The sequence below is a fragment of the Mauremys mutica genome, chromosome 7, assembly GCF_020497125.1.
Source record: "Mauremys mutica isolate MM-2020 ecotype Southern chromosome 7, ASM2049712v1, whole genome shotgun sequence".
Classification (NCBI taxonomy): Eukaryota; Metazoa; Chordata; order Testudines; family Geoemydidae; genus Mauremys; species Mauremys mutica.
In genome coordinates, this window is record NC_059078.1 from 514,987 (window position 1) to 540,226 (window position 25,240).

The 25,240-nt window shown below is 48.4% G+C and overlaps 1 protein-coding gene across 3 annotated transcripts in view; it reads left to right on the top strand.

The window, feature by feature from the left end:
• SETD5 (SET domain containing 5) overlaps positions 1–25,240 on the top strand; it is a 172,912-nt gene that overhangs the window by 68,233 nt on the left and 79,439 nt on the right. For all 3 annotated transcript variants that reach the window (XM_045023004.1, XM_045023005.1, XR_006580878.1), the window contains exons 3-8: positions 7,856–7,961; positions 9,509–9,720; positions 10,041–10,099; positions 10,479–10,666; positions 11,913–11,951; positions 16,459–16,701. In XM_045023004.1, the coding sequence (XP_044878939.1) occupies positions 7,856–7,961; positions 9,509–9,720; positions 10,041–10,099; positions 10,479–10,666; positions 11,913–11,951; positions 16,459–16,701 (847 nt within the window). The remainder of the gene's footprint in view (positions 1–7,855; positions 7,962–9,508; positions 9,721–10,040; positions 10,100–10,478; positions 10,667–11,912; positions 11,952–16,458; positions 16,702–25,240) is intronic.

Sequence of the window (25,240 nt, forward strand, 5' to 3'; positions counted from 1 at the left end):
AAACATCTGAGATGGTCTAGGGTTCTCAAACTGGGACGGGCACGGAATGTATACTTGGAAGGTGTGAGAAGGCAGAGTGGAGAGCAGCGGCTGCTGGCCTGGTATCCACCTCTGAAGGCAGCACCGCCACCACCAGCAGCGCAGAAATAAGGATCGTATAGTATGGTTTTGCCACCCTTAGTTCTGTGCTGCTGCTGGCGGTGGCACTGCCTCAGAGCTGGGTGGCCAGAGAGCTATATACTATATATTTAAATAGCTCTGTTTGAATCAATGCCTTATTGTTTTTAATATTTAGTGAGAGTTGCACGTTGATTTTTTTTTTATCAGTATATGTACTTGTGTATGGGGATAAACTACTACAAACACGAAGAAGAGAGGCGCGATCAAATAGGTTTGAGAACCACTGGTCTAGATAATACTTAGTCCTGTCTTAGTGCAAGGGACTGGACTAGCTGACCTACTGAGTTCCTTCAAGTCCTACACTGTTCTGATTCTATGATGTGAAGGATCATTGACCTCCAGAGACCTCAGAAGGTCTTTGGGCCTGAGTCCAGGACTACTGCTTTATTTCTAGCTTCGTAACCATCAGTACCTCCTACCTCGTGCCTTATTTCACTTTGAAGTCTTGGCTCTCAGTAACTTTAAACTGCAGCAGGAGAATGTTGGTAACAGGCTAAGCCATTCAGCATGTTTTCTGCCTGGAGATTGAGTAGGACATGTAGGGGAGTCGGATCTACCTGCACATGTCACTCAAAGCATTCAGAATCCCTCCAACCCTTCTACAGGGCACAGTCTTCCTTCCCCAGCTGTGAGACTTCCATATGTCCAGCATAAAGCTAGCCTGATGTGCTTTGAAAGAAAAATCCTCAAAATGTAAACCTGAGTTGGCTTCAACTGCTGTGTGCCAGGACTCTGGTGGTGCCACCCACCTCAGTACAGTCCTAGCAGAATAGGTTTGCGTCTGAAGCATCCTGCACCAATCTCTCAAAGCTAAGGACTTCCCCACATGCAGAGTCCCTGAAACCCTGCAAATCTTGGCACGTGAAGCTGGTGGTAGCTAGGCATTGGTTCTGAATAATAAGCATCATCTGGCTGCACTGTCATTGATGAAGCTCCCAGTGCCAGGCAGTGTGTTGTAAGGGTCTTCAGCATCAACTTATCCTTCATGTTCAGGGTAGAGGTGGAAACCCTGAGTGGCAGTGTATGTTGAAGGGCCTGGCCAAGTTAGCCTTGTTTATCTCTGAAGCTGCCTTGGAGGCTGCAGTTGCTATTTCACCCTTAATTCAGTTTAGCTTTATTCATAAACCAAACTGAGGTCTTGGCTACACTTGTGAGGTAGAGCGCATTAAAGCAGCCCCGGGCACCCTAACTCATGACGTGTCCACACTGGCAAGGCACGTAGAGCGCCTGGACTCCACAGCTGGAGTGCCCCTGGTAATCCACCTCGACAAGAAGCATAACGTTTGCTGCGCCCCCACTGGAGTGCTTCAGCGCCAGTGTGGACGCCCTGGTCTGTTAATGTGCTCTGATCGGCCTCCAGAAGTGTCCCGCAATGCCTGTTCTACCCACTCTGGTCATCACTTTGAACTCTACTGCCCAGCCCTCAGGTGACCAACCATCAGACCTGCCCTTTAAATTCTCTGGGAATTTTGAAAATCCCCTTCCTGTTTGCTCAGCCAGGCGTGGAGTGCTCTCAGCGAATCTTTCCAGGTGACCAGGCCTCCACGCACCAGGCGATCCCCAGTATGGAGCAATGGCGAGGCGCTGGACCTCATCAGTGTTTGGGGGGAGAAAGCTGTCCAGTCCCAGCTGCGCTCCAGCCATAGGAATTATGATACCTTTGGGCCGATATTAAGGGACATGATGGAAAGGGGCCATGACCGGGACGCACAGCAGTGCAGGGTTAAAGTGAAGGGGCTGCAGAATGCCTACCACAAAGCCCGTGAGGCAAACCGCCGCTCTGGTGCTGCCCCCGTGACCTGCCGTTTCTACAAAGAGCTCGACACAATACTTGGAGTGACCTCACCTCCACTCCGAGGACCACCATGGACACTTCAGAGCCCAGTTCAACAAGGCAGGAGGAGGAGGTAAGCGGGAGCAAGGGTTCTGAGGAGGAGGAAGACACCCCAGCATTCCTAGATGCATGCAGCCAGGAGCTGTTCTCAAGCCAGGAGAAAGAGCCAGTCACAGCAGCTGGTGCTTGGGGAAGGACAAACACTAGAGGAGGTGCCTGGTAAGCGGCTTTTATTTTGGGAGGGAAGTTGTTTGGTGTGGGCTCTTGGGGTGAGGAGGGTTAGGGCCCCATGCCTGCCTAGATGCGGAATAGGGCGTTAATGTGCTCTCTCACATCACAGTAATCTGCCTCAATGAGCTCTTCAAAGGTCTCATGCAGAAGCTGGGCAAATTCCTTGGGAGAGCCACTGTGGTCCTTGTCCCAGTTAGGCTAACATGTCCACGCCACTGTGCTGTGAGGGGCCGGGGGACCATTGCTGCACACAGGCAAGCTGCATATGGGCCAGGGCGGAAGCAGCATTGTAGTAGAAGGCCCTCCCTTGCTTCCCAGGTCACCCTCAGTTGCAAGGTATCTTCCAGGACGAACTCCTGTGGAAAATGTGGGGACAGTATTCAGTATAGGGACCCCTGTAGCTGTTAGCTCTCCCCAAGGCACAGAACCCCAGAGAACAGACACTACGCTTTTGATCTTAGCTCCAAGGAGCCGAGTAGTATGGCCCTGAAACAATCAGTCCCCCTTGCCCCTGTGCTTACTCACCATTTTGGGGCTCCTGTGGTTTGTGTGCGCTCACTTTGAGATGGGCAAATTCTGCTATTGTGTAGACTGTGCTTGCCTTTAAATACGGGCGAATCATTGTCTGGTGTGAACAGTGCTGCCTCTGTTAAGTGTTGCATTTTGCCTTTACAGATGCAACTTTGAGATCTCAGCCGTCCGTGTTATCACCAGCTGAAAGACTCAAAAGAATTAGGAAGAGGCCATGCTGCATGAAGTAATGCAGCAGTCCCTTAATGAAAATCAAAAAGCGCAGGAGTGGTGGGAGAGTGAAAGGGGGGTCTGCCAGCAGAAAGCAGATCACTGGCACCAAAGCACAGAGCAGCTGCTAAGCATTATGGAGTGCCAAGCGGACTCCATACAGGCACTCGTAGCCATGCAGGCGGAGCACTACCATGCCCCCACCCACACCCCTCCAGCCCTTGTTCCAAAACTCTTTCCCTTGTGCCCCCATGTCACCTCCAATCTACTTTTCCCCACATCCGGGTTCCTATCGCCACCAGCTGCCTCCAACACCTGTAGCTTCACCACCCAGCCCTGCAAACTATGACCATTACCCACTGCACTCAACCCCCATCACCATGCATTTTAGCCAGCCTGAAGTGAAGCACTCATTGCCCAGCACTCCAGACAGGAAGGCAAAGTAAGATAACTAGGAGGGAGGAATAGCTCAGTGGTTTGAGCATTGGCCTGCTAAACCCAGGGTTATGAGTTCAATCCTTGAGGGGGGCCACTTAAGGATCTGGGGCAAAAATCAGTACTTGGTCTTGCTAGTGAAGGCAGGGGGCTGGACTCAATGACCTTTCAAGGCCCTTCCAGTTCTATGAGATAGGTATATCTCCTATTATTATTATTATTATTATTAATAGGACATACGCAAATCTGTGATTGAACCATTCCCCATCCCAATCCCTTGCCCTTTCTGTTTCCCAAGCAGTTGTGTTTCTTTTCAATAAATGAATTTTCTTTTCAATAAGTGGATTTTTTGGCTTTGAAAACATTCTTTATTATTGCATTAAGTAGAAGATACCTTAGCCCAGGAAAGCAACAGGCACTGCAAGTCAGCGTAGCAAACACAGATTCCTACTAATGTTGGAACCACCACTCTTCAGTCCCATGCAGGGCACCAAACATTACTGGTGGCTTTCAGCCTCAAATTGCTCCCTCAAGGCATCCCTAATCCTTGCAGTCCCGTGCTGAGCCCCTCTAATAGCCCTGCTCTCTGGCTGTTCAAATTCAGCCTCCAGATGTTGAACCTCCGAGTTCCATGCCTGAGTGAATCTTTCACCCTTCGCTTCACAAATATCATGGAGGGTACAGCACACAGATATAGCCGCGGGGATGTTGTCATCAGCCAGGTCCAGCTTCCCATACAGACAGCACCAGCAGCCCTTTAAACGGCCAAAAGCACACTCCACAGTCATTCTGCACCGACTCAGCCTGTTGAACTGCTCCTTGCTGCTGTCAAGGCTCCCTGTGTAGGGTTTCATGAGACATGGTATTAAAGGGGTAAGCGGGGTCTCCAAGGATCACAGTGGGCATTTCAACTTCCCCTACGGTGATCTTCTGGTCTGGGAAGAAAGTCCCAGCTTGCAGCTTCCTGGAGAGGCCAGTGTTTCGAAAGATGTGTGCGTCATGCACCTTTCCGGGCCAGCCTGCGTTGTCAATGAAATGCCCATGGTGATCCACAAGCGCCTGGAGCATCATAGAGAAATACCCCTTTCGATTAATGTACTCGGAGGCTAAATGGGCTGGTGCTAGAATTGGAATATGCATCCCATCTATCGCCCCTTCGTAGTTCGGGAAACCCATTTGTGCAAAGCCAGCCACAATGCCATGCACGTTACCCGGAGTCACGGTGGTTCTTAGCAGGATGCAATTAATGGCCCTGCAAACTTGCATCAACACGATTCCAACGGTGGACTTCCCCACTCCAAGCTGGTTAGTGACCAATCGATAGCTGTCTGGAGTTGCCAGTTTCCAGATTGCAATAGCCACCTGCTTCTCCATCAGCAGGGCAGCTCTCAATCTCGTGTCCTTGCGCCACAGGGTGGGGGCGAGCTCAGCACACAGTCCCATGAAAGTGGCTTTTCTCATCCGAAAGTTCTGCAGCCACTGCTCGTCATCCCAGACTTGCATGATGATGTGACCACTCAGTGCTTGTTTCCCGAGCCCAAAAGCGGCGTTCCGCGGTGGTTAGCATGTCTGTGAATGCCACAAGCAATCTTGTGTCATATGCATTACGCGAGTCGACATCGTCGGGCTCCTCACTGTCAGTTTGTAGCTTAAGGAGTAACTCGACTGCCAAATGCGACGTGCTGGCGAGACTCATCAGCATATTTCTCAGCACTTCAAGCTCCATTCCTGCAGACTGAAAAGGAAGACAGAGCGCGCAGTACAAAACACGTTGAAAGATGGCGCCAAGTCTATGGAAGCACAGGGATTGCTGGGATGCGAAGCGATGCAACACGGGGCATTGGGACAGGACCCAAAATGCCTCACAACCTCTGCCCCCTTCCCACAAGCTAGAGCGCCGGAATGGGAAGAGGTGCTCTGTGGAATAGCTGCCCATAATGCACCGCTCCAAATGCCACTGCAAGTGCCGCAAATGTGACCCCACCAGTGTGCTTGCAGCTGACAGTGTGAACACACTGCAGTGCTTTCCCTATTGCGCTTTCCGAGGGCTGGTTTAACTCACAGTGCTCTACATCTGCAGGTGTAGCTATGCCCTGAATTAAATGCTTAATGCAGTTTAATTAATCCACTTTAAATTCACACCTTTAGTTAATGCATATTAATTTTCCTAAATGTCCCTGTATAGACGAAGCCTTAGGCCTGGCCTACACGACAGAGTTAGATCAACTCAAGGCAGCTTATGTCAACCTAACTATGTAAGTGTCTACACTAAAATTTTGCTCCCGTCGATGTAACTGCCTTGCTACACTGACTGAATAACTCCACCTTCACAAGCGGTGTAGAGTCAGTGTTAATGTAGCTAGGTCAATGCAGTGCCAGTGAAGACACTGCATTCCTTACATCGATTGTTACTGGCTTTCAGAACCCATCCCACAATGCCCCACACTTGACAGTACAGTCAGTACAAGCGCTCCTGGTGAGGACATGCCCCATTGACACAAGGAATGTAGTGTGGACACACAAAAGTGATTTAATTACTGTGGCGATGTAACTGAAGTCAACATAATTTTGTAGTTGAGACATGCCCTTAGTGTTAGTGTTTAGTGTGCAGGCTTCTGCTGGATTCACACTGGCAACACAAGACCCCGGAGTGAGAATCCTGCTTTTCTGTCTGCTTTGCCCCTTCTCCCATGCTGTAATCTTGGAAGGGGAGACTGGGGCCAAGTCTACATTATAAACTTACATTGTTATAACTACGTCGCTTAGAGCTGAGAAAAAGCCACACCCCTGAGCAATGCAGATGTACAGACCTAACCCCCGATGTAGACAGCGCTATGTTAATGGCAGGTCTTCTCCCATCTACATAGCTGCTATCTCTTGGGGAAGTGAAGTACCAACACTGATGGGAAATGGCCTCCTGCTGGCGAAGTAGCATCTTTACAGAAGTGCCACAGCACCGCAGCTGCACTACTGCAGCGTTTTAAATGTAGACCTGCCCTGGAACTACAGATGTGATTCAGTTATTTCCTGTGTCATTTCAAATGCAACCCATAATTGTACATGTGCAGTAATACATCCTTCCATCTCCTGTTTTGGAATGCCTCTCAATTGAGAGGATATTTCCTTTCTGGTATTCTGTCGCTGCCCTCCTTATCTACTGCTTCCCTGTGCTGAATTGCAGCTATCCCTCCTCTGCTCAGGACTCCTGCAGTCCTTCACCAATAGCACACTTTATACTTGATTTTGACCTGATATTTTTCGCCACCGTGTGGTGAAAATATCCATTGTCATTTTAAGTTAGCAACAAAATTCCCATTCAACACATGTTGATATGTAGGAAGCATAAAGCCAACCTGCTTTGCCTATGGCCCTTTTCTGTCCAAGCCATGAGTTTTATTGACCCTTCTTTGCAACATGGAATTACCTTAACCATCCCAAACTGTGCAAGATGTTTTTAGGACAACGGTAGCTTCCTTACAAATTATATCCCAAAACAGTGAAGTTAAGTGACACTAAGGCTTTGTCTTCACTAGCACTTTTGTCGGCAAAACTTTTGTTGGTCAGGGGTGCAAAAAACCCAACCCCCCCGACTGACATATTTTCACTGACAAAAGTGCCGCTGTGGACAGCGCTATGTCGGCAGGCAAGCGTCTCCTGCCGACATAGCTACCACCACTCATTGGGGGTGGTTTAGTTATGCCAGTGGGAGAGCTCTCTCCTGTCAGCATACAGCGGCGTCACAGGAGACCTTACAGCAGTGCAGCTGCAGTGATACGCTGTCCCTCTGCAAGCGCCGTAGTGTAGACATAGCCTTAATAGCTGAGGGGAAGAACAACAGGCATAAAGGCAGGAGAGGTGTGTTCATCTGCAATTTGGGGATGCTCTTTTTGGATTTAGAGGAGGAGAAGGTGGTGGTGTGTCAGTGTGGTGAGACTGAGACTAAATCAGCACTGGCCAGGCAGAGGGCGTGGAGTGGGGGACAAGAAGGGTGTGATAAGGATCATAGGCCCAGATAGAACAAGTCCATGGAGGGTTTTAAAATCAAGGTAGGAAATCTTGAACTGTATCTGGAGGTGAATGGGAAGATAGTGGAGGAATAGGAGAGTGTGCACATAATGTGTCTGGCTGTGTCAGCATGTTTCTTACTCCTCTCCTGCTTCAGCATGAGGAGATGAGTTAGTTACCCCTTATCTAGCATGACCCCTGCTTAGCTGCCTGTTCTGTCAATCACAGGTTTATCCTACACCCCCATCCTCCATGTATGGGCCACATTGTGAAGTGGATAATGTACCTCAGTTTCCCTGAGATCTCTTAACAGTGTGTTTACAGTTGTGCCGAGTGGGAAAGAGGAGAATGCTGAGATATTGGCAAGTGCCTGACAAGGGGAAATTTGGTTCTACACTGATGAGTCTGTCTTCTGGCAATTTTCTGCAGCCCAGAGTCCGTGGAAGCTAGTCCAGCTGTCGATGAGAAGAATGTGTACTCCAGTCATGGCTATGAGGCCACCCAGAGGCACAGCTATCGAGGGCTGCCTTATGCAGTGAGTAGTCACTCCTTAATCTGCAGAGGATTACACTGTGCCAGCCCCTTACTTTACACTCTGCTCCCTTGCTCCTTCCGTAGCCCTTTCCCTACATAACACTGAACTGCTGTTTTGTTTAGCTCAAACTTTGTAGGCTGCGTACTATGTAGTCTACTGTGTACCCCCATCTGAGAGAGACAGAGGCGATGCGTGGGTGTGGGCATGCGGGGGTCAGGTGCCCCCCCCCCGATTTCTGCCTTCCCTTTATCAACAGCTTCTAGAGGTTTACTAACTGTTGGGCAAGCCTCACTTCAGCGGGCCACCCAGTCTGTCTTGGTTGAGCGGGGCGCAACCAAAAATTGTACCTCCAAAGGGAGGCTCAGCTCAATTGGCCCGGTAAGGAATAGAGTCGGCGTTCCCTCCCCGAGCCACACTGTGCAGGGCTGGTGTTGCTGCTTGCCCCCCAGAATGTTCCTCCTTGCCCCCCTAGTACTAAACTTCTGTACTAAATAAAATGCGTTGTCTTCCATTACAGGATTTTTCTCGCATACCTCCTGATGAGAGCTTGTGTACCCCTAGGGGTACATGTGCCCCAGTTGGAAAACTGCTGGTTTAGCTTATTTTGGGACAACAGCAGTGTGAATGAGTCCTGCCATACTTGCTGCATTTTGTGTGTTTGTTACTCTCAAGGCCCCATGTTCTCTTCAGTAAGCTTGATGTAGATTCAGTGGCAAGATCCCCTGGTTCCTGCAATGCTCTGTGAGGCAAATAGGAAAATCTGCAACAGCTTCCTTTAAATTTTAAAATGGAGGATTTTGTTGAACAAAGTATATGAATGTGTAACACCTTCCACAGTATCCTCGCTGGTGGTGTCTGATACCAACTGCAATTTATTTTACACTGTCTTCACACTTCGTTTTCAGCGTGCTGAAAACACACACCTGTCAGAACTTGGGAAGGTTGGAGACGACATCTGCAGAGGGAAAGCATGGAAAGTAGTTTGAGATTGGGATAAGCACATTAGCTGGATGTTTTTTCAAAACGATTAGCAGTGCAACAGTCAATATTGACATCTGAATTGTTCTCAGAGGTTTGAGAAAAACAGTGACAAATAGTACAAAATTGAGACAAATAGTGCAGTTCACGCCCTCAGAGCTATTGCTTCAAGCTGTTTGCAGACTACTGTTTTCCATTCAGATTGTTTGTTAGTTTCCTGGGTGGTTGTTGAGTTAGAGCTGAGTTTTAGGCTATGCCTACACTATAAATTACTTTGGTATAATTTATGTCGCTTAGGGGTGTGAATAATCCACACCCCGGAGTGACAAATTACACCAGCCTAAGCAGCAGTGTGGATAGCACTATGTTGGCAGGAGAGCTTCTCCCATCAACATAGCTACCGCCTCTTGTGGAGGCAGGAGTTATTAAGCCAATGGGAGAGCACTCTCCTGTTGGCTTAAAGTGCTTTCACCAGAAGTGCTGCAGCAGCGCAGCTGCAGAGTAAACATACCCTAAGACTTTGAACCCCCTATGTTCAAAATAATACTGATGGAGATGTTTATTTTCAGGATCATAATTATGGAGCTCCTCCTCCTCCCACCCCTCCAGCATCTCCCCCAGTTCAGACTATCATCCCTCGTGCTGAGCTGAATGGCTTGCACTCACCTGACGAGGAGAACTCTGGGGACAGTGAGAGCTCCTCAGAGGGAGAGTCCATTCCCAGCTGGTGTCACTGCACTCTCTCCCAAGATGGCTTCCTCATCAAGTGTGACAAATGCAGGTAACTTCTGATGCATCGCAGAACAGGGCGGCTTCTCCTGCTTTCACTTCTAATGCCAGACTATCACATTTGAGTTGGGGATGGACTTCCTGTTGCTGGTTGAAGTGTTCTCTCGAGTGCTTTGCCAAGTATCGGCCCTCCCCCTTTGCTCTGTCAACCTGACAAGTGTTGGTGGCACTAGGAGTGGAGATGAGAATGATAAATTGATGCTCTTACCACCCTAGGCTCCTTAGGAGGCATGCAGCTTGTGACATCTGGTTGACTTTCAAGTTGACTGACCCTTACAAAACTGGCTTCAATTGTCCATTCTCCTTTTGCAGGGGAATGAGCAGAGGGAAAGTGATCAGACTCCGCCGCCGGAAGCAGGACAATGTGTCAGGTAAGGCTGCGATTATGCTGAGACTAATGATGACACTGTTGTCTCCTCCAACAGGGCCAGAAGGTTCTTTGTTACTGTCTCTCAGTGCTCTAATCACCTATAGCTGTGATAAACACACTAATGTGTCTTTTCCTCTTCACTGTTGGGACTTGAGGGATGTGGCAAGTTCTCTGGGAGGGCAGAGAGACCAAATATGCAGTAATGTCATCTCATGCAGCGTCAGAAGGTTGGGAGAGTGGTGGAGGGGAGGTTGAGCTTGCGGGACTCTCAGGTTGGGGAGCAATGTCTAACTAGCAAATCATCGTGAAGGGGGACCAAGGGGCATGCAGATCTCTCCATGATAGACATAAAGTTGCTAACATGATACTCCTCCCTGCAGGTGGAGACAGTAGTGCAACTGAGAGTTGGGATGAGGAGCTCTCCCCTTCCACAGTGTTGTACACAGCTACGCAGCACACACCCACAAGTATCACTCTCACTGTTAATCGGGTCCGTAGAAACAAACCTAAGAAGAGGAAGAGGAGTATGGAGAAAGCTCGCACTGCACCAAAGGCCAAGAAAATCAAGGTATTTAAGCATGGCAGAAACAGCCCAGACCAAATGCGGGACACAGTATTGGTGAGTGCAGGCTGATCCCTGCTGTGGTCAGCATGCCCAAATGTGGGTCATCCTTTGGTTACTCTGCGTAAGCAATGCCTGTATGGGCAGGAAGTTCTCATGTCCCACCACTGCCTCATCTTTATGAGCTGTTTGGCCACCCCAGACTGGAGCTTACAGATTGATCTGTCTTCCCTTTTGTTTCCCTACACTGCCCATTGGCATTCAGAGGCTTTAGGTTTGGTTTTGAATTGCATTTCCATTCCCCCTGCTGGTTCATCAGAGTTCAGAAAAACCTCTTCAGGGGTCCACATCTGCCTGTGGCAGAGGGTTCACTGTTATGATGGGACTGAAATGTTAAGAGGACTCTGTTCTTTCTCAGAGGTGTGTGCTATGTGTCTGGGATGCAGTTACTGGTGGGAGTAGGCAGAACTGTTCTGCATGGGGTGAGCTGATTCTTGGGAAGGAGATCTCCATGCGTGCTTTTCATTGTCTAACAACTCCCTTTCTGTAATACCCACAACTTGTGGCACTTCTGGGTGGCTTTCTTTGAGGTGGTATGAGTCTGATGAAAGGGTTTGGGGATTTTGAATAGCTTTGGATTGTTCTTCATCATGCCTGTGTGTGTTGTGAAGCAGACAATACTCACCAGCAGCTTGATTAGTGTAATTTGCTACTTGCTTGGGCTTTCCTTGAATTTGATCTGCAGCCACAGAGATAACAGAATACAGCTTACTCAGGGTTAAGGAGTTGATAGCACCAACCCTCTGCGATCTGCAGTGGTTGTTGATAAAACCAATTGGTTCAATTCGTAGTATTACTGAATAATAAAGCTCAATGAGAGATGGTCCCCGACCCTCCTCCTTACCAAGGCAGATGAGATTGGTCAGCTCGCTCTTTCTCGTGGTCCCAAGGTTTTGCATTAGTCAGGTCGGGGGGCATGAACTTTCTCAGTTCAGAATGTCTGCTGGAGTCCTTCTGTGGGGCTTTTCTGTTCAGGTCCAGCACCTCCTGTTTAAATCTTCCTGTGGCTTCAGCCATCTTTTGTGAAATGCTGTGATCTCTGGGCCATTGGGCTGGGAGTAATTTACATGTTTAATGTTATCTAATTTAAATGTGATCCTTGGACTCCATCGAGTGGGCGGAGAATGCTTTATAGAAATCTAAAGAAAGGGTATAAGTACTGATGGGCAACATTCTCTTGTTTTGGGCACAGGCCTTTCGAGAAGGTTCACGGAAATCTCTGCGGATGAAGGTGAGTGGAACCGAGCTGCCTGCATGATTGTGTCACTTCTCTCAGTAGTTTTTTTTCCTGATTTGTCTGTCTGGGGCTCTCTGATTCTAACACTAGCTTCTGGATAAACCCCGACCTAATGTACTTGTAAGTTGTCTATCACTTTGGTATCTAATACCATATAAGTTTAAATAATATTGGGGTCCATAACAGAAATGGTGTTATTCCTCTCCATGCCCCATGAACTGGGATGGATGAATGTAAGTATTCAGGCTTTCTGGATTGGTAATGGTTGTCTCACAGGTACCATTTCTGGGGAAAGGGTTACATTTGGACCAAAGAACTGTCCTAGAAATGTGGCATTTATCTACCAGATCAGACCAAGGTCCATCTGTGATGTACCAGGATACAATCTAGACTAATGAGCAGCTGTGTCACCCCTGCTCTGCAGCTTTGGGTGCCTTATAATGCCTTGCTGAAGGAGTTCCCACTTGGGTTGTTCACAAACAGCCTTCGAGCATGCAAGCCACACCCTGAGTGTCTGTGTACAACTTCAGCCTGTCAGCCACGCTGGGGTTACTCTCTGGCTCTCACCAGCCTTGGTTAGACTGCAGGGTGATCCCAATACACTCCCAGTCTTAGATTCAATCACAGAATCATAGAATATCAGGGGTGGAAGGGACCTCAGGAGGTGTCTAGTCCAACCCCCTGCTCAAAACAGGACCAATCCCCAACTAAATCATCCCAGCCAGGGCTTTGTCAAGCCTGACCTTAAAAACCTCTGAGGAAGGAGATTCCACCACCTCCCTAGGTAACCCATTCCAGTGCTTCACCACCCTACTAGTGAAATAGTGTTTCCTAATATCCAACCTAAACCTCCCCCACTGCAACTTGAGACCATTACTCCTTGTTCTGTCATCTGGTACCACTGAGAACAGTCTAGATCCATCCTCTTTGGAACCCCCTTTCAGGTAGTTGAAGGCAGCTCTCAAATCCCCCCTTATTCTTCTCTAAACAATCCCAGTTCCCTCAGCCTCTCCTCATAAGTCATGTGCTCCAGCCCCCTTAATCATTTTTGTTGCCCTACTGGACTCTTTCCAATTTTTCCACATCCTTCTTATAGTGTGGGACCCAAAACTGGACACAGTCTCCAGATGAGGCCTCACCAATGGCACACTGTTGACTCATATCCAGATTCTCTTCCCCCCCCCCCCCCCGCCCCACCCCCCGAAATGTATGTCTTGTACTGTCCAGCCCTCTCTTGGGCAATACAAGTTATACTAAGTCCATTATCTCCTTATAGAAATAATATGAGCACAGCTTGCCACCCCAAATGGAGTTTCCGGAACACTTCAGTATAAACACACTGAAGTAGATAAAACAATAAAACAAGTTTATTAACCAGAAAGAGATTTTAAATGAGTACAAGTAATGAGGCATAAAAGTCAGAAAGGGTTATAAGAAAATAAAGTTAAAATGCTACTGGTGCCTAACTTAATAAACTGTAACAGAGTCGAGCAAAGTTTCTCATCATATGCTTTCAGCAATCTCACTGACCAAACTTCTTAGGTCAGGACCCCTTCTCCCGTTGTCATTTCAGGTGCAGTGAATACAATGGGCACTGAGGGAGAAAAGGGGGTGCCTTGGCATGTTTGTCCTTCCCTTTTACAGTTTCAGTCCGTTCTTGAAAAAGATTTCCAGTTGGGTACCAGGAGACAAAAAGTCTAGGGGGAAGGATGTTCCCTGCATTAACTCAGCCCGTAACATTGTGGACTCATAGAGTCCCATATCAGTGGTGAAAGCAGATTTTTTCTGTGCATCCTTTTTGAAAGGAATCTGTCAATAACTGCTAGTTAAATCAAAAGAGCTGAGATATTTAGCTTTGCTTAAAATGTCCAGCATATCATCAGTTCTACGCATGGGATACACATCTGGCTCTGTGACAGCACTGCATTTTCTACCGTCAGCACAAAACCTTACAGTGTTGTCTTTGAGAGACCCAGATTCCAGGCGAAGCCCAAGAGCTGTCAGAATCTTTAATTACTCCTAGGTCCAACATGCTTTGTTTTTCTGTTCCTGCACCTTGTCAGTGGGCCCTGGTCCTTCTGTAATGATTTTTTTATAGGTTAGCAAGTGTCTTCCTTGGCTTGTTAGAAAACCCCTCTTTGTGTTCTTGCAGCACAGACAACACCTCTCTTTGCCATCACACTTGAGACTCACTTAAAATTTGGTATACCAGTGCTTAAAGTGTAAACCTCATTTAAAATAACAAGCTGTGCATAAACTCTGCTTGCTGAGCCACTTCAACATACATGGGTAGAGTCCAGGCTGGAGGCGACAGCAGCAAAGCATTGTAAAGAGCACCCCACGATAGAGGGCAGGGGTGACACAGCTACTCATTAGTCTGGATTGTACCTGGTATGTCTCACCATCCTAGTTCAGTATCTTGACTCTGATAGTCGCCAGTACCAGATGGTTCAGAGGAAGTTGCACAAAATCCTGTATTGGACAGTTATATATGTAACTCATGTTTCTGAATATTGTTATCCTTTGTTTATCTGATCTAACATAATTGTGAATTTTCTTATTATGCTCTGAGGTCATTCTGTGGTGCCTGTCACTGAGTTATCAATGCCAAAAACATTTCAGTCCTTTATGAATCCTTCTAAGTTCTTGGCCTCAGTATCTTGTGTCAGAGAGTTCCATGGGTTAATTATGTAATAGAAAAAGAATTTCCCTGTTAAATTTATTGCCTTCCAATTTTATTGTTTGGCTCCCTTGCTGTAGTCTTATAAGAGAGGGTAAACAGGAGCACCTAATTATATTCTCTCATATTCACTTTTAATAATGCCTTTATCGTGGCCTCATTCATTTCCTGTCAAAACTACAATCCCAGCCTTCTCAATATCATCTCATGCAGAGGTCTTTCCATGCTTCTAGCTGATTTTCATTGCCCGGTTCTGCACCCACTCTATTTGTGCTCAGGATTAGAGACCTCCACTATGTTGGGTGCTGCACAAACATGTAAAACACGGTCTGGTTTAAGAGAAAATGCAGCAAATCAGTGTGAAAACAATGGAAGGGAAGGTTGGACAAGCTAACAGTGCTAATATTGTATACTTACATATTTATTTTACAATTATTTATTAATTACATCATTGTCGCACCTAGAGCCCTAGTCATGGACCAGAACTCCATTGTGCTAGGTTCTGTACAAACAAAGAACAAAAGACAGTTCCTGCCCCAAAGAGCTTACAATCCAAGTGTGAAACAAGAAACAGATGTATACAGACGTGAGATTACAGGGAAACTATGAGACAGTGCTAGTGGTAGGCAGTGGTTTTAGCACACCAGCAACCTGACTGTTGTCAAGTTCTTTGTAGGCATCACAACAAAGGAGCATTTGAAGGAGGATAATGAGGTAGCTTTGCAGATGTTTATGGTGAGTGCCTCGCAAACGCAGGGGTTAGCCTGGGAGAAAGCATGAAGGTGCATGTTTATGAAAACTTTACAACTAGGTGATGGAGGCTGGAATCATGGGTCAGTTGGAGGCAGGAGTTGGCAGCAAATGAGAAATTATATGTAAAGTGGGGATTGATCCTGAGTGGCCTTGAAAGTGAATACAAACTACTTATGTTTAATTCGGTAGAGAACAGGGAACTGGTGGAGAGATACCAAGAGACATGGTCAAAGTGACAGGCTAGGAAAATGATCTTAGCAGCAGCATTCTTAGTGGATATGAGCGGAGCAAGATTGCATTTGTCAAGATCAGAGGACAGGATGTTGCAGTAATCAAGACACAGAATGATGAGCGCTTGGACAATGGGCACACCTGTAATGTTCCAAACCGGAGTGAAGTGTTTGTTTATATTTTGTTATTTTTAACTATTTTATTGTGTCTATTTCTACTATTTAATCCTCCACCTGTTCTGTTATTTCTAAGTTTCCCTTTTTGCAACCTCTACACAAGTGTGCATTTTTACTAGCATATTTCTACTTTTTATTCTTAAACATTTACCTTTTTGTGTTTTGTCCTTCCTGTTTTTGGGGTTGGGAACTATAGAATGAATGTTGGGGCGAGAGCAAAATGAGGAGTGGGGAAAAAGGGCTGGAAGGGGAAGAGTAGGCAAGAGGAGCAGGGGGAAAAGGATGTCAGGAGGCAAGTGAGAAAAACTGGTCTTGTTTCTCTGTTCCCCATGCCTCTGAGTCTGTCTTCTCTCCATATAGGACAGTTCAAGCAGTGTGTCCCTTATGGGTTTCATCCAATGCAAAATTTTCCATGGCTCACTATAAGAAGCATCTTTATGCTCTGTGTTAGAGGGTGTAAAATGTAATGGTACCATCTCTTGGGTACCCATGTGATCATCTGAGTATTTGAGTGGGGCCCAGGGCTTGGTGAGCGATTCACTTTTCTAGTTCTGGCAATAGAGGAAGAAGGCTGGTGAGCTCCAGCACTTCCACCAGAGATTCTAGGATCAAGTTTTCTCCCAGCAAGTGCTATTCATTCACCCTATGTTCTTTGATGCAGAATTCGCCTTCTGAAGCACATGCCCTGGATGAGAACACAGCTGAGGGGTGGGAGAACCGGATACGGCTCTGGACAGATCAGTATGAAGAAGCCTTTACTAACCAGTACAGTGCTGATGTACAGAACCTCCTGGAACGGCATCTAAGCACCAATAAAGAATTTGTGGGCAAAACTGCTGTGCTGGACACAATCAACAAGACAGAGTTGGCCTGCAATAATACAGTTATTGGGTCCCAGATGCAGGTAAGAACCTGTGTGAATATAGGAGCAAATGGAGGCCAATCCCATGGGGTCCTAGGTGCAAGGTCTGGGCTTGGGTGAGCAAGAAAACCATTTCAAGTCCCAGATGCAGATAAAGGCATATATGTGTATAAGTATTTGCAGAAGAAATAGGGAGGTATGCTATTGTTCAAGGCATTGGTAAAACCTCATCTGGAAAACTGTGTGCAGTTCTGGTCATCCATGTTCAAGAATGATGAATTCATACTGGAACAGGTGCAGAGAAGGGCTCCAATGCCAGTCAGGGGAATTGAGCTTGTCTTACAAGAGGAGACTAAAAGAGTGTAGCTTGTGTAGCCTAGCAAAATGAAGGCCAAGAGGGGATATGACTGGTGTCTATACATACACCTGAGAGGAGATGAGCTATTTAAGCAAAATGAACTTTTACTAATAATATACCTGACAAAGCCCAGCTGCGGGGTCCCCACACCACCTGCAGAGGTTTGGCAGCTGCGGGGCCACTCTGGGGGCCCTCACCACTTGTGGGGGCTCGGAGCTCCAGGATACCCCCACGGCCACTCAGAACTCCAGGGGCCGCGCTGCTCACAGCAGCCGGGAGCTGCAGGGCGGGAGGGGAGCCCTGCCGCCTGCAGCAGTTAAGAGCACCATGGGGCCCACGGCAGCCGGGAACTCCAGGGGAGCTGTGGTCCCCCTGCTGTAGTTCCCGGCCGACAGGGCTGAATTCATGGAGGTCGCTAGAAGTCATGGATTCCGTGACTTCCACGACCTCTGTGAAAAAATTGTAGCCTTATTCATGAGACATCAGGCCAAGAGTCTTTACCACTTCTTGCACACCCTTCCCAACTCTGTTTATAGAAGAATGAGGCCCTTCTCAGGGATAGGTCCAGAAATCTTCCTGGCCTAGCCAAACCATTGCTGCTACGTAAGGGATGTTTTATGCATTCCTGGAATATATTTTCTTTTCATGCTAAGGTCCACACAACCATTGCAATGGGTACTTCAGCCTTACAGATTGGGGCAGAATCAGACCTGTCAGTCTCTGGAGCAGGGGTCATTTCCTACTTCCTGATGTTCCCTCCCGTTTTTTTGCTTTTACAGTAGCCAGTGGCTCAACCAGCCCTTCCCGCTGCAAAGGTTTTCTGAGGGAAATTCCAAATTTTGCTTCAAATTTTTAGACCAACAGTTGGACTCAATGTGTCTTGTCTAATTCCCAGATGTGTCCCAGGGCTGTACTGGATTTTTGAGGAGATTGTCCCCTCAGCTTCACTTCTTCTTTGGAGGCATTTGAATCAACTGGTGCCCTGCTGGCTTCAGGGAGCAATCTAGGCCCAGAAAGGCCAGCAATGAAAGGAAAGGTCTCTGTCTCCTGCTCTCCCTCTTATCGAGTGTCTTGCTGCAGAGCTCAGCTGGCCCTGCTGGGCAAGATGCAGCCCAGTCTAGATGGGGTTGCCTTGGCCCCCCATCCCCTGGCAGGAAGGGAGCCTGGCAGGATTGGAAAGAGGTGGCTCTGGGGCAGGCAGTCCCCCTCCCCCATCTCCATGAGGAGAGTGATGTCAGAAGGATAGAGCACCTGGTGGAAGATAGTGCTGTAGTCTCTACAGCTCGCAACAGCAGTCATGCCTTTAGCTGTGGAGCTTGACAGCTTCCTCTGTCTTCGCTTACGCTGTGGGTTGCAGATGGAGGGCACCAGATACAGCACTGGTGCTGCCAACGCTGGAGAGTTCAGCAAGGGGTCTGCAAGCCCAACTCCTTCCCCCTGCTGACCCCTATAACACACAACTGTCCTTCGATGGAAACAGACTTCTATGGCTCATATGTGGTGGTGGAGGTAGAGCTTCGGAGGAGCCCATCTAGGGTGACCAGACAGCAAATGTGAAAAATTGGGACAGGGGATGGGGAATAATAGGAGCCTAGAAAAAGATCCTAAAATCGAGACTGTCCCTATAAAATCAGGACATCTGGTCACCCTAAGCCCATCCCTGAGCCCCAGGCCAGTACCTTCCTTGACAGACCTATAAGGGCCCATGCGGGGGAAGGGAGACAAATAAGCCCAACCTCCTTGAGCACAGCGATTGCTATCCACTTGAAATGTTTTCAGAGCAATCTCTGAGCTCAAGTTTGCTACTCTCTCTGAAGCAGGATCATAGGGACAAACTCCCAAAGGGGCATAAAATGAATAATCCATTTAGCACCATTTCCCTCCTCACCTTCAGAGTGCAGCATGGCATATCAGTGTAGAAAGGACCAGACCATAGACATGCTGATTCTTGAAGCATGCAGATCTCTCCCACCAACAGGGGAATTCTTCCTCTTTAGGAAAGGAAGGTCAGCATTTCACACCCAAGTTAGAGAATAAAATCGTAAACTATAATTTTTTTTATCTAAACCAAATAAAGGAGAGACTGTCAGGCAAGAGTGTAATGAGTTCTGTAAAATTACCCTTGGAAGGTCTGCATTCCCCTAGATGATCTATAACTATCTGTTCTCATACACACTGGAGAGAGATATAAGAGGGGCAGAGGTGTCCTGACAGACCTACAAGACTGAGAAAGGATCAAGCTGTCATCATCAGCTGCTGCTGCGGGTCGCCCTGCCCCAGCTCTTGGGCTGCCGTTCCCAGCGGTTGCTGCAGGTCGCCCTGCCCCGGCTCTTGGGCTGCCGTTCCCAGCGGTCGCTGCGGGTCGCCGTGCCCAAATATCCAGGTTATTGCTCGAGCCTTCTGCTGCAGGCTGCCACGCCTCTCCTCCACTTCCTCTCCCCCAGCAGATAGCTGTGGAGTGATGAGCGTGACAGCTGCCCAAATGTGGAAGAACTGATAGGCCATAAGGAGCCTCCACCATTTGCTTCTTTCGAACCCACCAGCACCTACACAGTCTGAAGTTTATAAGGCCAGAAGGTTCCTCAGTACACACCAGACAAAATTCGTCCTGTTGTCACTAACAAAAATAAGTGTGGCTATTATCCCTGGTGGTCAAGGACTCAGCATTTCTAACTGGGGGAGTTTTTTACCAGACAATGGCCTCCTCACTATGTAGGCAACTAAGTCCAGGCAGTTCTGGCCTCAGACCCCTCTTTCGAGCATGAAAACTCTCAGGCGGCAGGCCAACACAAACAATCAAATATGAACTGTCACCTGCCACCTTTAGCACCCTTGACTCTCATCAGGGTGGACAATATTACAAGCGTAGTCTTCTCAACCTAAAGAAATTCACACAGCTGAAGGGCTTCTCCCTGAAAAGCGAGAGAGGGAACCAGGGACTCAGCTCTTTTACATGCAGGTAAATGGGGCCTTGAAACTGATTTGTTTGAACATCTGATCCCCAGATGTCTTAGTGATACAATGGGAACTTTATGGAAACCTGAGGCTATTCAGAGTCATCAGAAAAGTTGGCTTTTAATTCTAACTCCTACCAAACACTATAGAAAGGAATAGACATAATATGACAAATTGAAGCAATCTGTGAAGTACAATAGAAGAAAATATCTCTTTGCAGTGATAGCTAGGACAAGTACAGGGTCAGTATCTGCCCTCAGTTGCCTCAGAGCTATCTGCGGGTCTTCTGACCAGCGTTATTTGGAGTTAGACCCCAGACTGGTGCTTGGCTCTTTGAATTTGAGAGCAGAAGGGCTACCTATAACTTTGACTAAATAAAGTCATTGGACTTTGTCCAGAGAGGACTGTGCAAGAATGCCAGGATGAACTTTGTCCCATTCACAGTCTCAGCAACCGATGGAAAAGCTGTGACATGAATGAAGGATTCAGAATCATTGGGGTTAGAAGGGACCACAAGGGTCATTTAGTCTAATCCCCTGCCAACGTGCAGGATTTGTTGTGTCTAAATCATCCAAGAGAGATGGCTATCTAGCCTTCTTTTGAAAACCTCCAATGAAGGAGCTTCCATAACCTCCTTAAGCAGTCTGTTCCATTGTCCTACTGTTTTTACAGCTAGGGGAAGTTTTTCCTGAGATTTAATCTAAATCTGCTATGCTGTGGTTTGAACCCATTGCCTCTTGTCTTGCCATTGTGAATTTCAGATCAGAGCACTACAACCTGATCCCCATCCTATTTTTAGCCTCAAAAAAACATGAACAAGCAGAGACAGGCCCTGTCTGAAACATCTGCTTGTTCGTGTACATTCCATGCTAGGTGTGTGCGCGCACCACGTGCACTCTTGCTTGAGATTTTTCCCTTAGTAGTATCCATTGGGCTGGCTCTAGGGCCCTGTGGTGCTGCAGGTTATGCAGTGGTATAAGGGGCGCTGCTGGCCCCTCACCTCTCAGGTCCTTCTTACAGCCTGTGACAGTTGTTAGAACAACCCTTCTTGCTTTGGCAAGGCTTCTTCCTTTTGGTGCCCGCGGACTGAAGATGCCATTGACCCCGGAGGCTTTTCAGGTGGCTAGGGACCTTCTTTTTTCCTGTCCTGCCAACACCAATGGGGCACCCATCAGCTGTGGCGACTGGAAGCAGGAGGGAACAGGGTGCGTCAGGCACCTTCCTAGCACCGGATCCCCCAGCACCACCTAGGGCAAGGGTCTCCAAACTTTATGAGACGAGGGCCATATTAGATTTTTGAAGGGGCTTCACGGGCCAAAGCGACTGTGAAAGAAATTAAATATATGCAAATATATGCAAAATCATTAAACAACACAACTCTACTGTGTCAGTGTTGCATTAAATTCTAAGTCAGGGATAAAAGTTAATGGATGCATGTACTGTGAAATCACACAAAATATTTGTCAATACATTAAAAATCATTTCACATAATTTTTTTTATTTTATTTCTGAAAACTCACATTTGTATCATACAAATACTGTTTGGTTCTATTAGTGCTGTAGTTAAAATTTAACCATTATGAAATTGTTAATTTCCATCTTCTTTACTCCATTTATTGGAGATGTAATTAAGCATCTGGCTTGTATTTTTACTCTGAGCCAGGGGTCCATGCCTGCTCAGCTGCAGCAGCAACTCTCCCCTAAATTGGCTCCCCTTCTGGGAGGACACGGGCTCCTGGGGGCACTCACCCCTCCGCACAGCTCAGCTGTGCTGCCGCCCCGTGTGAGCTGCTGCCGGCAGCCCCTCCCCCTGCCTGCTCCATGTGCCTACTCAGCTGCAGCCTGCCAGTTTGCTTCTCCCTGTACCTGCTCAGCTGCAGCAACGACTCTCCCCTAAGTTGGCTCCCCTTTTCAGGGGACACTGGCTCCTGGGGGCACTCACCCTTCCGCACAGCTCAGCTGTGCTGCCGCCCCGTGTGAGCTGCTGCCGGCAGCCCCTCCCCCTGCCTGCTCGGCTGCCTACTCAGCTGTTCGCTTCTCCCCTATTGGTTGGAGGGCCGGACAAATGGAAGCCCCGGGCCGGATCCAGCCTGCGGGCCGTAGTTTGGAGACCACTGACCTGGGGGAAAGCTGCATTTGATCCCAGCATCCCGATCTCTGGCACACCACTGGTCCCCGGAGCCCCAGCACCACATGGAGGCAAAAGTGGGTACTACTCCACTGTGGTTGCTGAGAGAAGAATCCTCTTCAGAGTCTGAAGGGGAACGTCATGTACCGCCAAAAACCCACCATCGGTACCCAGCCTATGCTCCACTGAGCTTCAGCACCAGTCCTCCAGCAGAAATCTGGCCAGCGGGTCACTGGCCTACGCAGTGGCGCTATTGGAACCTCTGGTGTTTTCCCCCGACGCTGGGTCCTTCCTCCCACCAGTCCTACTCTGTGGTCTCCAAAAGATGGGCTACTGCTCCTTCCCACTTGGCACCGATTCTGTTACTGACTCCAGTACTGACGTCCAGGAGATGCCTCTAGTGGACATAGTCAAAGCAGAGGAAGGAGGAGCTCTTCCTCCGGTGCAAGCCTTCTCCTTGTCCTACCCAGCCAAGGCTATCGCGGGTCCCAGTAGCCTGCTTCCACAGGATGATTTCTGGGCCCATCAGGACCTTCTGAAGTGGGTCGCTTCAAACCTGGGCTTGGAGATCGAGCTGCTCAAAGAGACATCACACAGTCTTATTGATATCCTGGCTGCAGCAGCGCCATCCAGGGTGGCCCTGCCCATCAATGAAACTGTGATGGAACCAGTCCAGGCCCTGTGGCAAACTCCTCCTCCTTTGGCCCTCACTTCAAAGAGGGCAGAAAATAATTCTGTGCTGGCAGGCGAGTTTGAATACCTGCACTTGCTTTGCTGGGGGGATAAGATTTTAATCTGTGGGACTCCCTGAATAAATTCAAAGACTCTCTGCCCCAAAAGTCAAGACAGGAGTTTGCAGCCCTCCTAGAAGAGGGTTAGAACGTGGCCAGGCCCTCTCTCCAGGCGGCTCTGCATGCTGCCGTCTCAGCAGTCCGGACAGTGGCTTCTGTGGTCACCATGAGGTGCTGTTCCTGGCTCCTGTCCTCTGGGCTTCCCAGTGAGGTCCAACAGTCCATCCAGGGCCTCCCCTTGGAAGGCTCCTCTCTTTTCTCGGAGCAGATGGACACAAGACTTCATGGACTGAAGGGCTCAATGATCCTTAGGCCCGTACACTCTGTCTGCTTCCAGAAAGCACTTCAGGCCCCAGCAGCCTACTTGGTTCTCGACACCTCCAAGGCAGGAGCCTTACAAAAGAAATGGAAGGAGTTATAAATGGCGCCAACCATTTCTGCCCACCTCAGCCTCCCAGTCGGGTCTCAGAGATACTCTGGTCGGCCCAAGCAGGCTTTTTGAAGGTGTGCCCAATGGCGCTATACCAGTCACAGTGTCAGATCTGCCTCCCCTTTTATTTTTGGACCCTCTGTCGCTCTTCAGCCTGGCATGGTCATTCACAACATTGGACCATTGGTCCTGAACACAGTGACAGCTGGTTATACCCTGAAGTTTCTGCCCTCCTCTTCCCCCCCCAATACCTCTTCAGGGACCTTCTTGCAATCAACTCCTCCTCTAGGAGGTGTAATCCCCTCCTACGTGTGGGGGTCACGGAGGCAGCTCCTCAAGACTTGAGAGGGAAGAGGTTCTACTCCCGGTATTTCCTAATGCCAAAGAGGACCTCCAGCCCATCTTGGACCTGTGTTGCCTCAACAAATATCTCAGGTAATTGAGGTTCCACATGGTCTTCATGGCCTCCTCCATTCCTTGTCTGGATCCAGGGGATTGTACACTGCCCTCGACTTAGAGGACTTATACTTTCACACTTCTATCTTCCATGACCAGAGAAGATTTTTCAGGTTTATAGTGTGTCAGCGCCACTACCAATTCACCGCCCTTTTCTTTGGCCTATCGGCAGCCCTGCACATTTTCACAAAGTGTATGTTGGTTGTTGTAGCCTTCCTCAGGTGGCGAGGCATACAAGTTTACCTGAACCTCAACGACTGGCTGATCAAAAGTTGGTCACAGGCTCAGGTACAGAATAGCATCAGCACAGTCCGAGCCACCTTCTGAGCACTGGGCCTGCTGATAAACGAGCAGAAGTCAACTCTTGTTCCAGTTCAGAGAATGGAATTTATTCGGGCTGTGCTCAACTCAACCCAAGCCAGGGCATTCCTGCTGGAGGCCCGTTTCCAGACCATGATGGACCTGATATCCAATATCATGGCCCACCCTATCACAACAGCTCAGGTGTGCCTCAAGCTTCTGCGTCACATGGTGGCTTGTACTTACATGGTTCAATACACAAAGCTGCGCCTCAGGCCCCTCCAGATGTGGCTAGCGTCACTTTACTCCCCTGAGAAGACACCACTTGGACTCAGTGCTTACGGTCCCTCCCCTGGTTCTCGCCTCCCTGGACTGGTAGAAAGATCCAAGATCGGTAATAATGGGGGTGCCCTTTGTTACCCCACAACCATCAGTATTCTTAGTTTCGGATGTGCCAAACGTAGCGTGGGGAGCCCACCTCAACAACTTCAGGACTTGGATCCTCTGGTCCCAGGAAGGAACTCTCCCTGCTCATAAACATCAGGGAACTCAGAGCGGTGTACTTAGCATGCCAGATGTTCCTTCCCCAGATCTCAGGCAAGGTGGTACAAGTCCTGACAGACAATACAGCACTAGGTTCTATATCAATAAGCAAGGACGGGCTCGATCCTCTGCCCTGTCTCAGGAGACCATCCATCTATGGGACTTCTGTGCGAGACGCTCCATTCATCTCTAGGCTTCACATCTCCTGGGAGCCTGGAATGTATTGGAGGATCACCTCAGCAGATCCTTCTCTTCTCACCATGAGTGTCCCCTTCATCCAGAGATCATCAAATTCATCGTCCAAAAAATGGGGGCCTCCCCAGGTGGATCTGTTTGCCATCAGGCAGAACAGAAAGTGCTATTGTTTTTGTTCACTGCACGGCACAGCCCAGGCTCCCTTTGCAGCACTTTTCTGCTCTTGTGGGCAGACCACCTACTGTACGCCCCCATCCCCTTAGTGCACACAGTTCTTCTAAAAATCAAGCAAGACAAGGCATGAGTTATCCTCATAGCATCAGCGTGACCATGCCAGCATTGGTTCAGCATGCTCCTGGACCTCTCGGTGGTAGCTCCGCTCTCTCTCCCACTCCATCCGCACCCGATTTCTCAAGACCACAGCT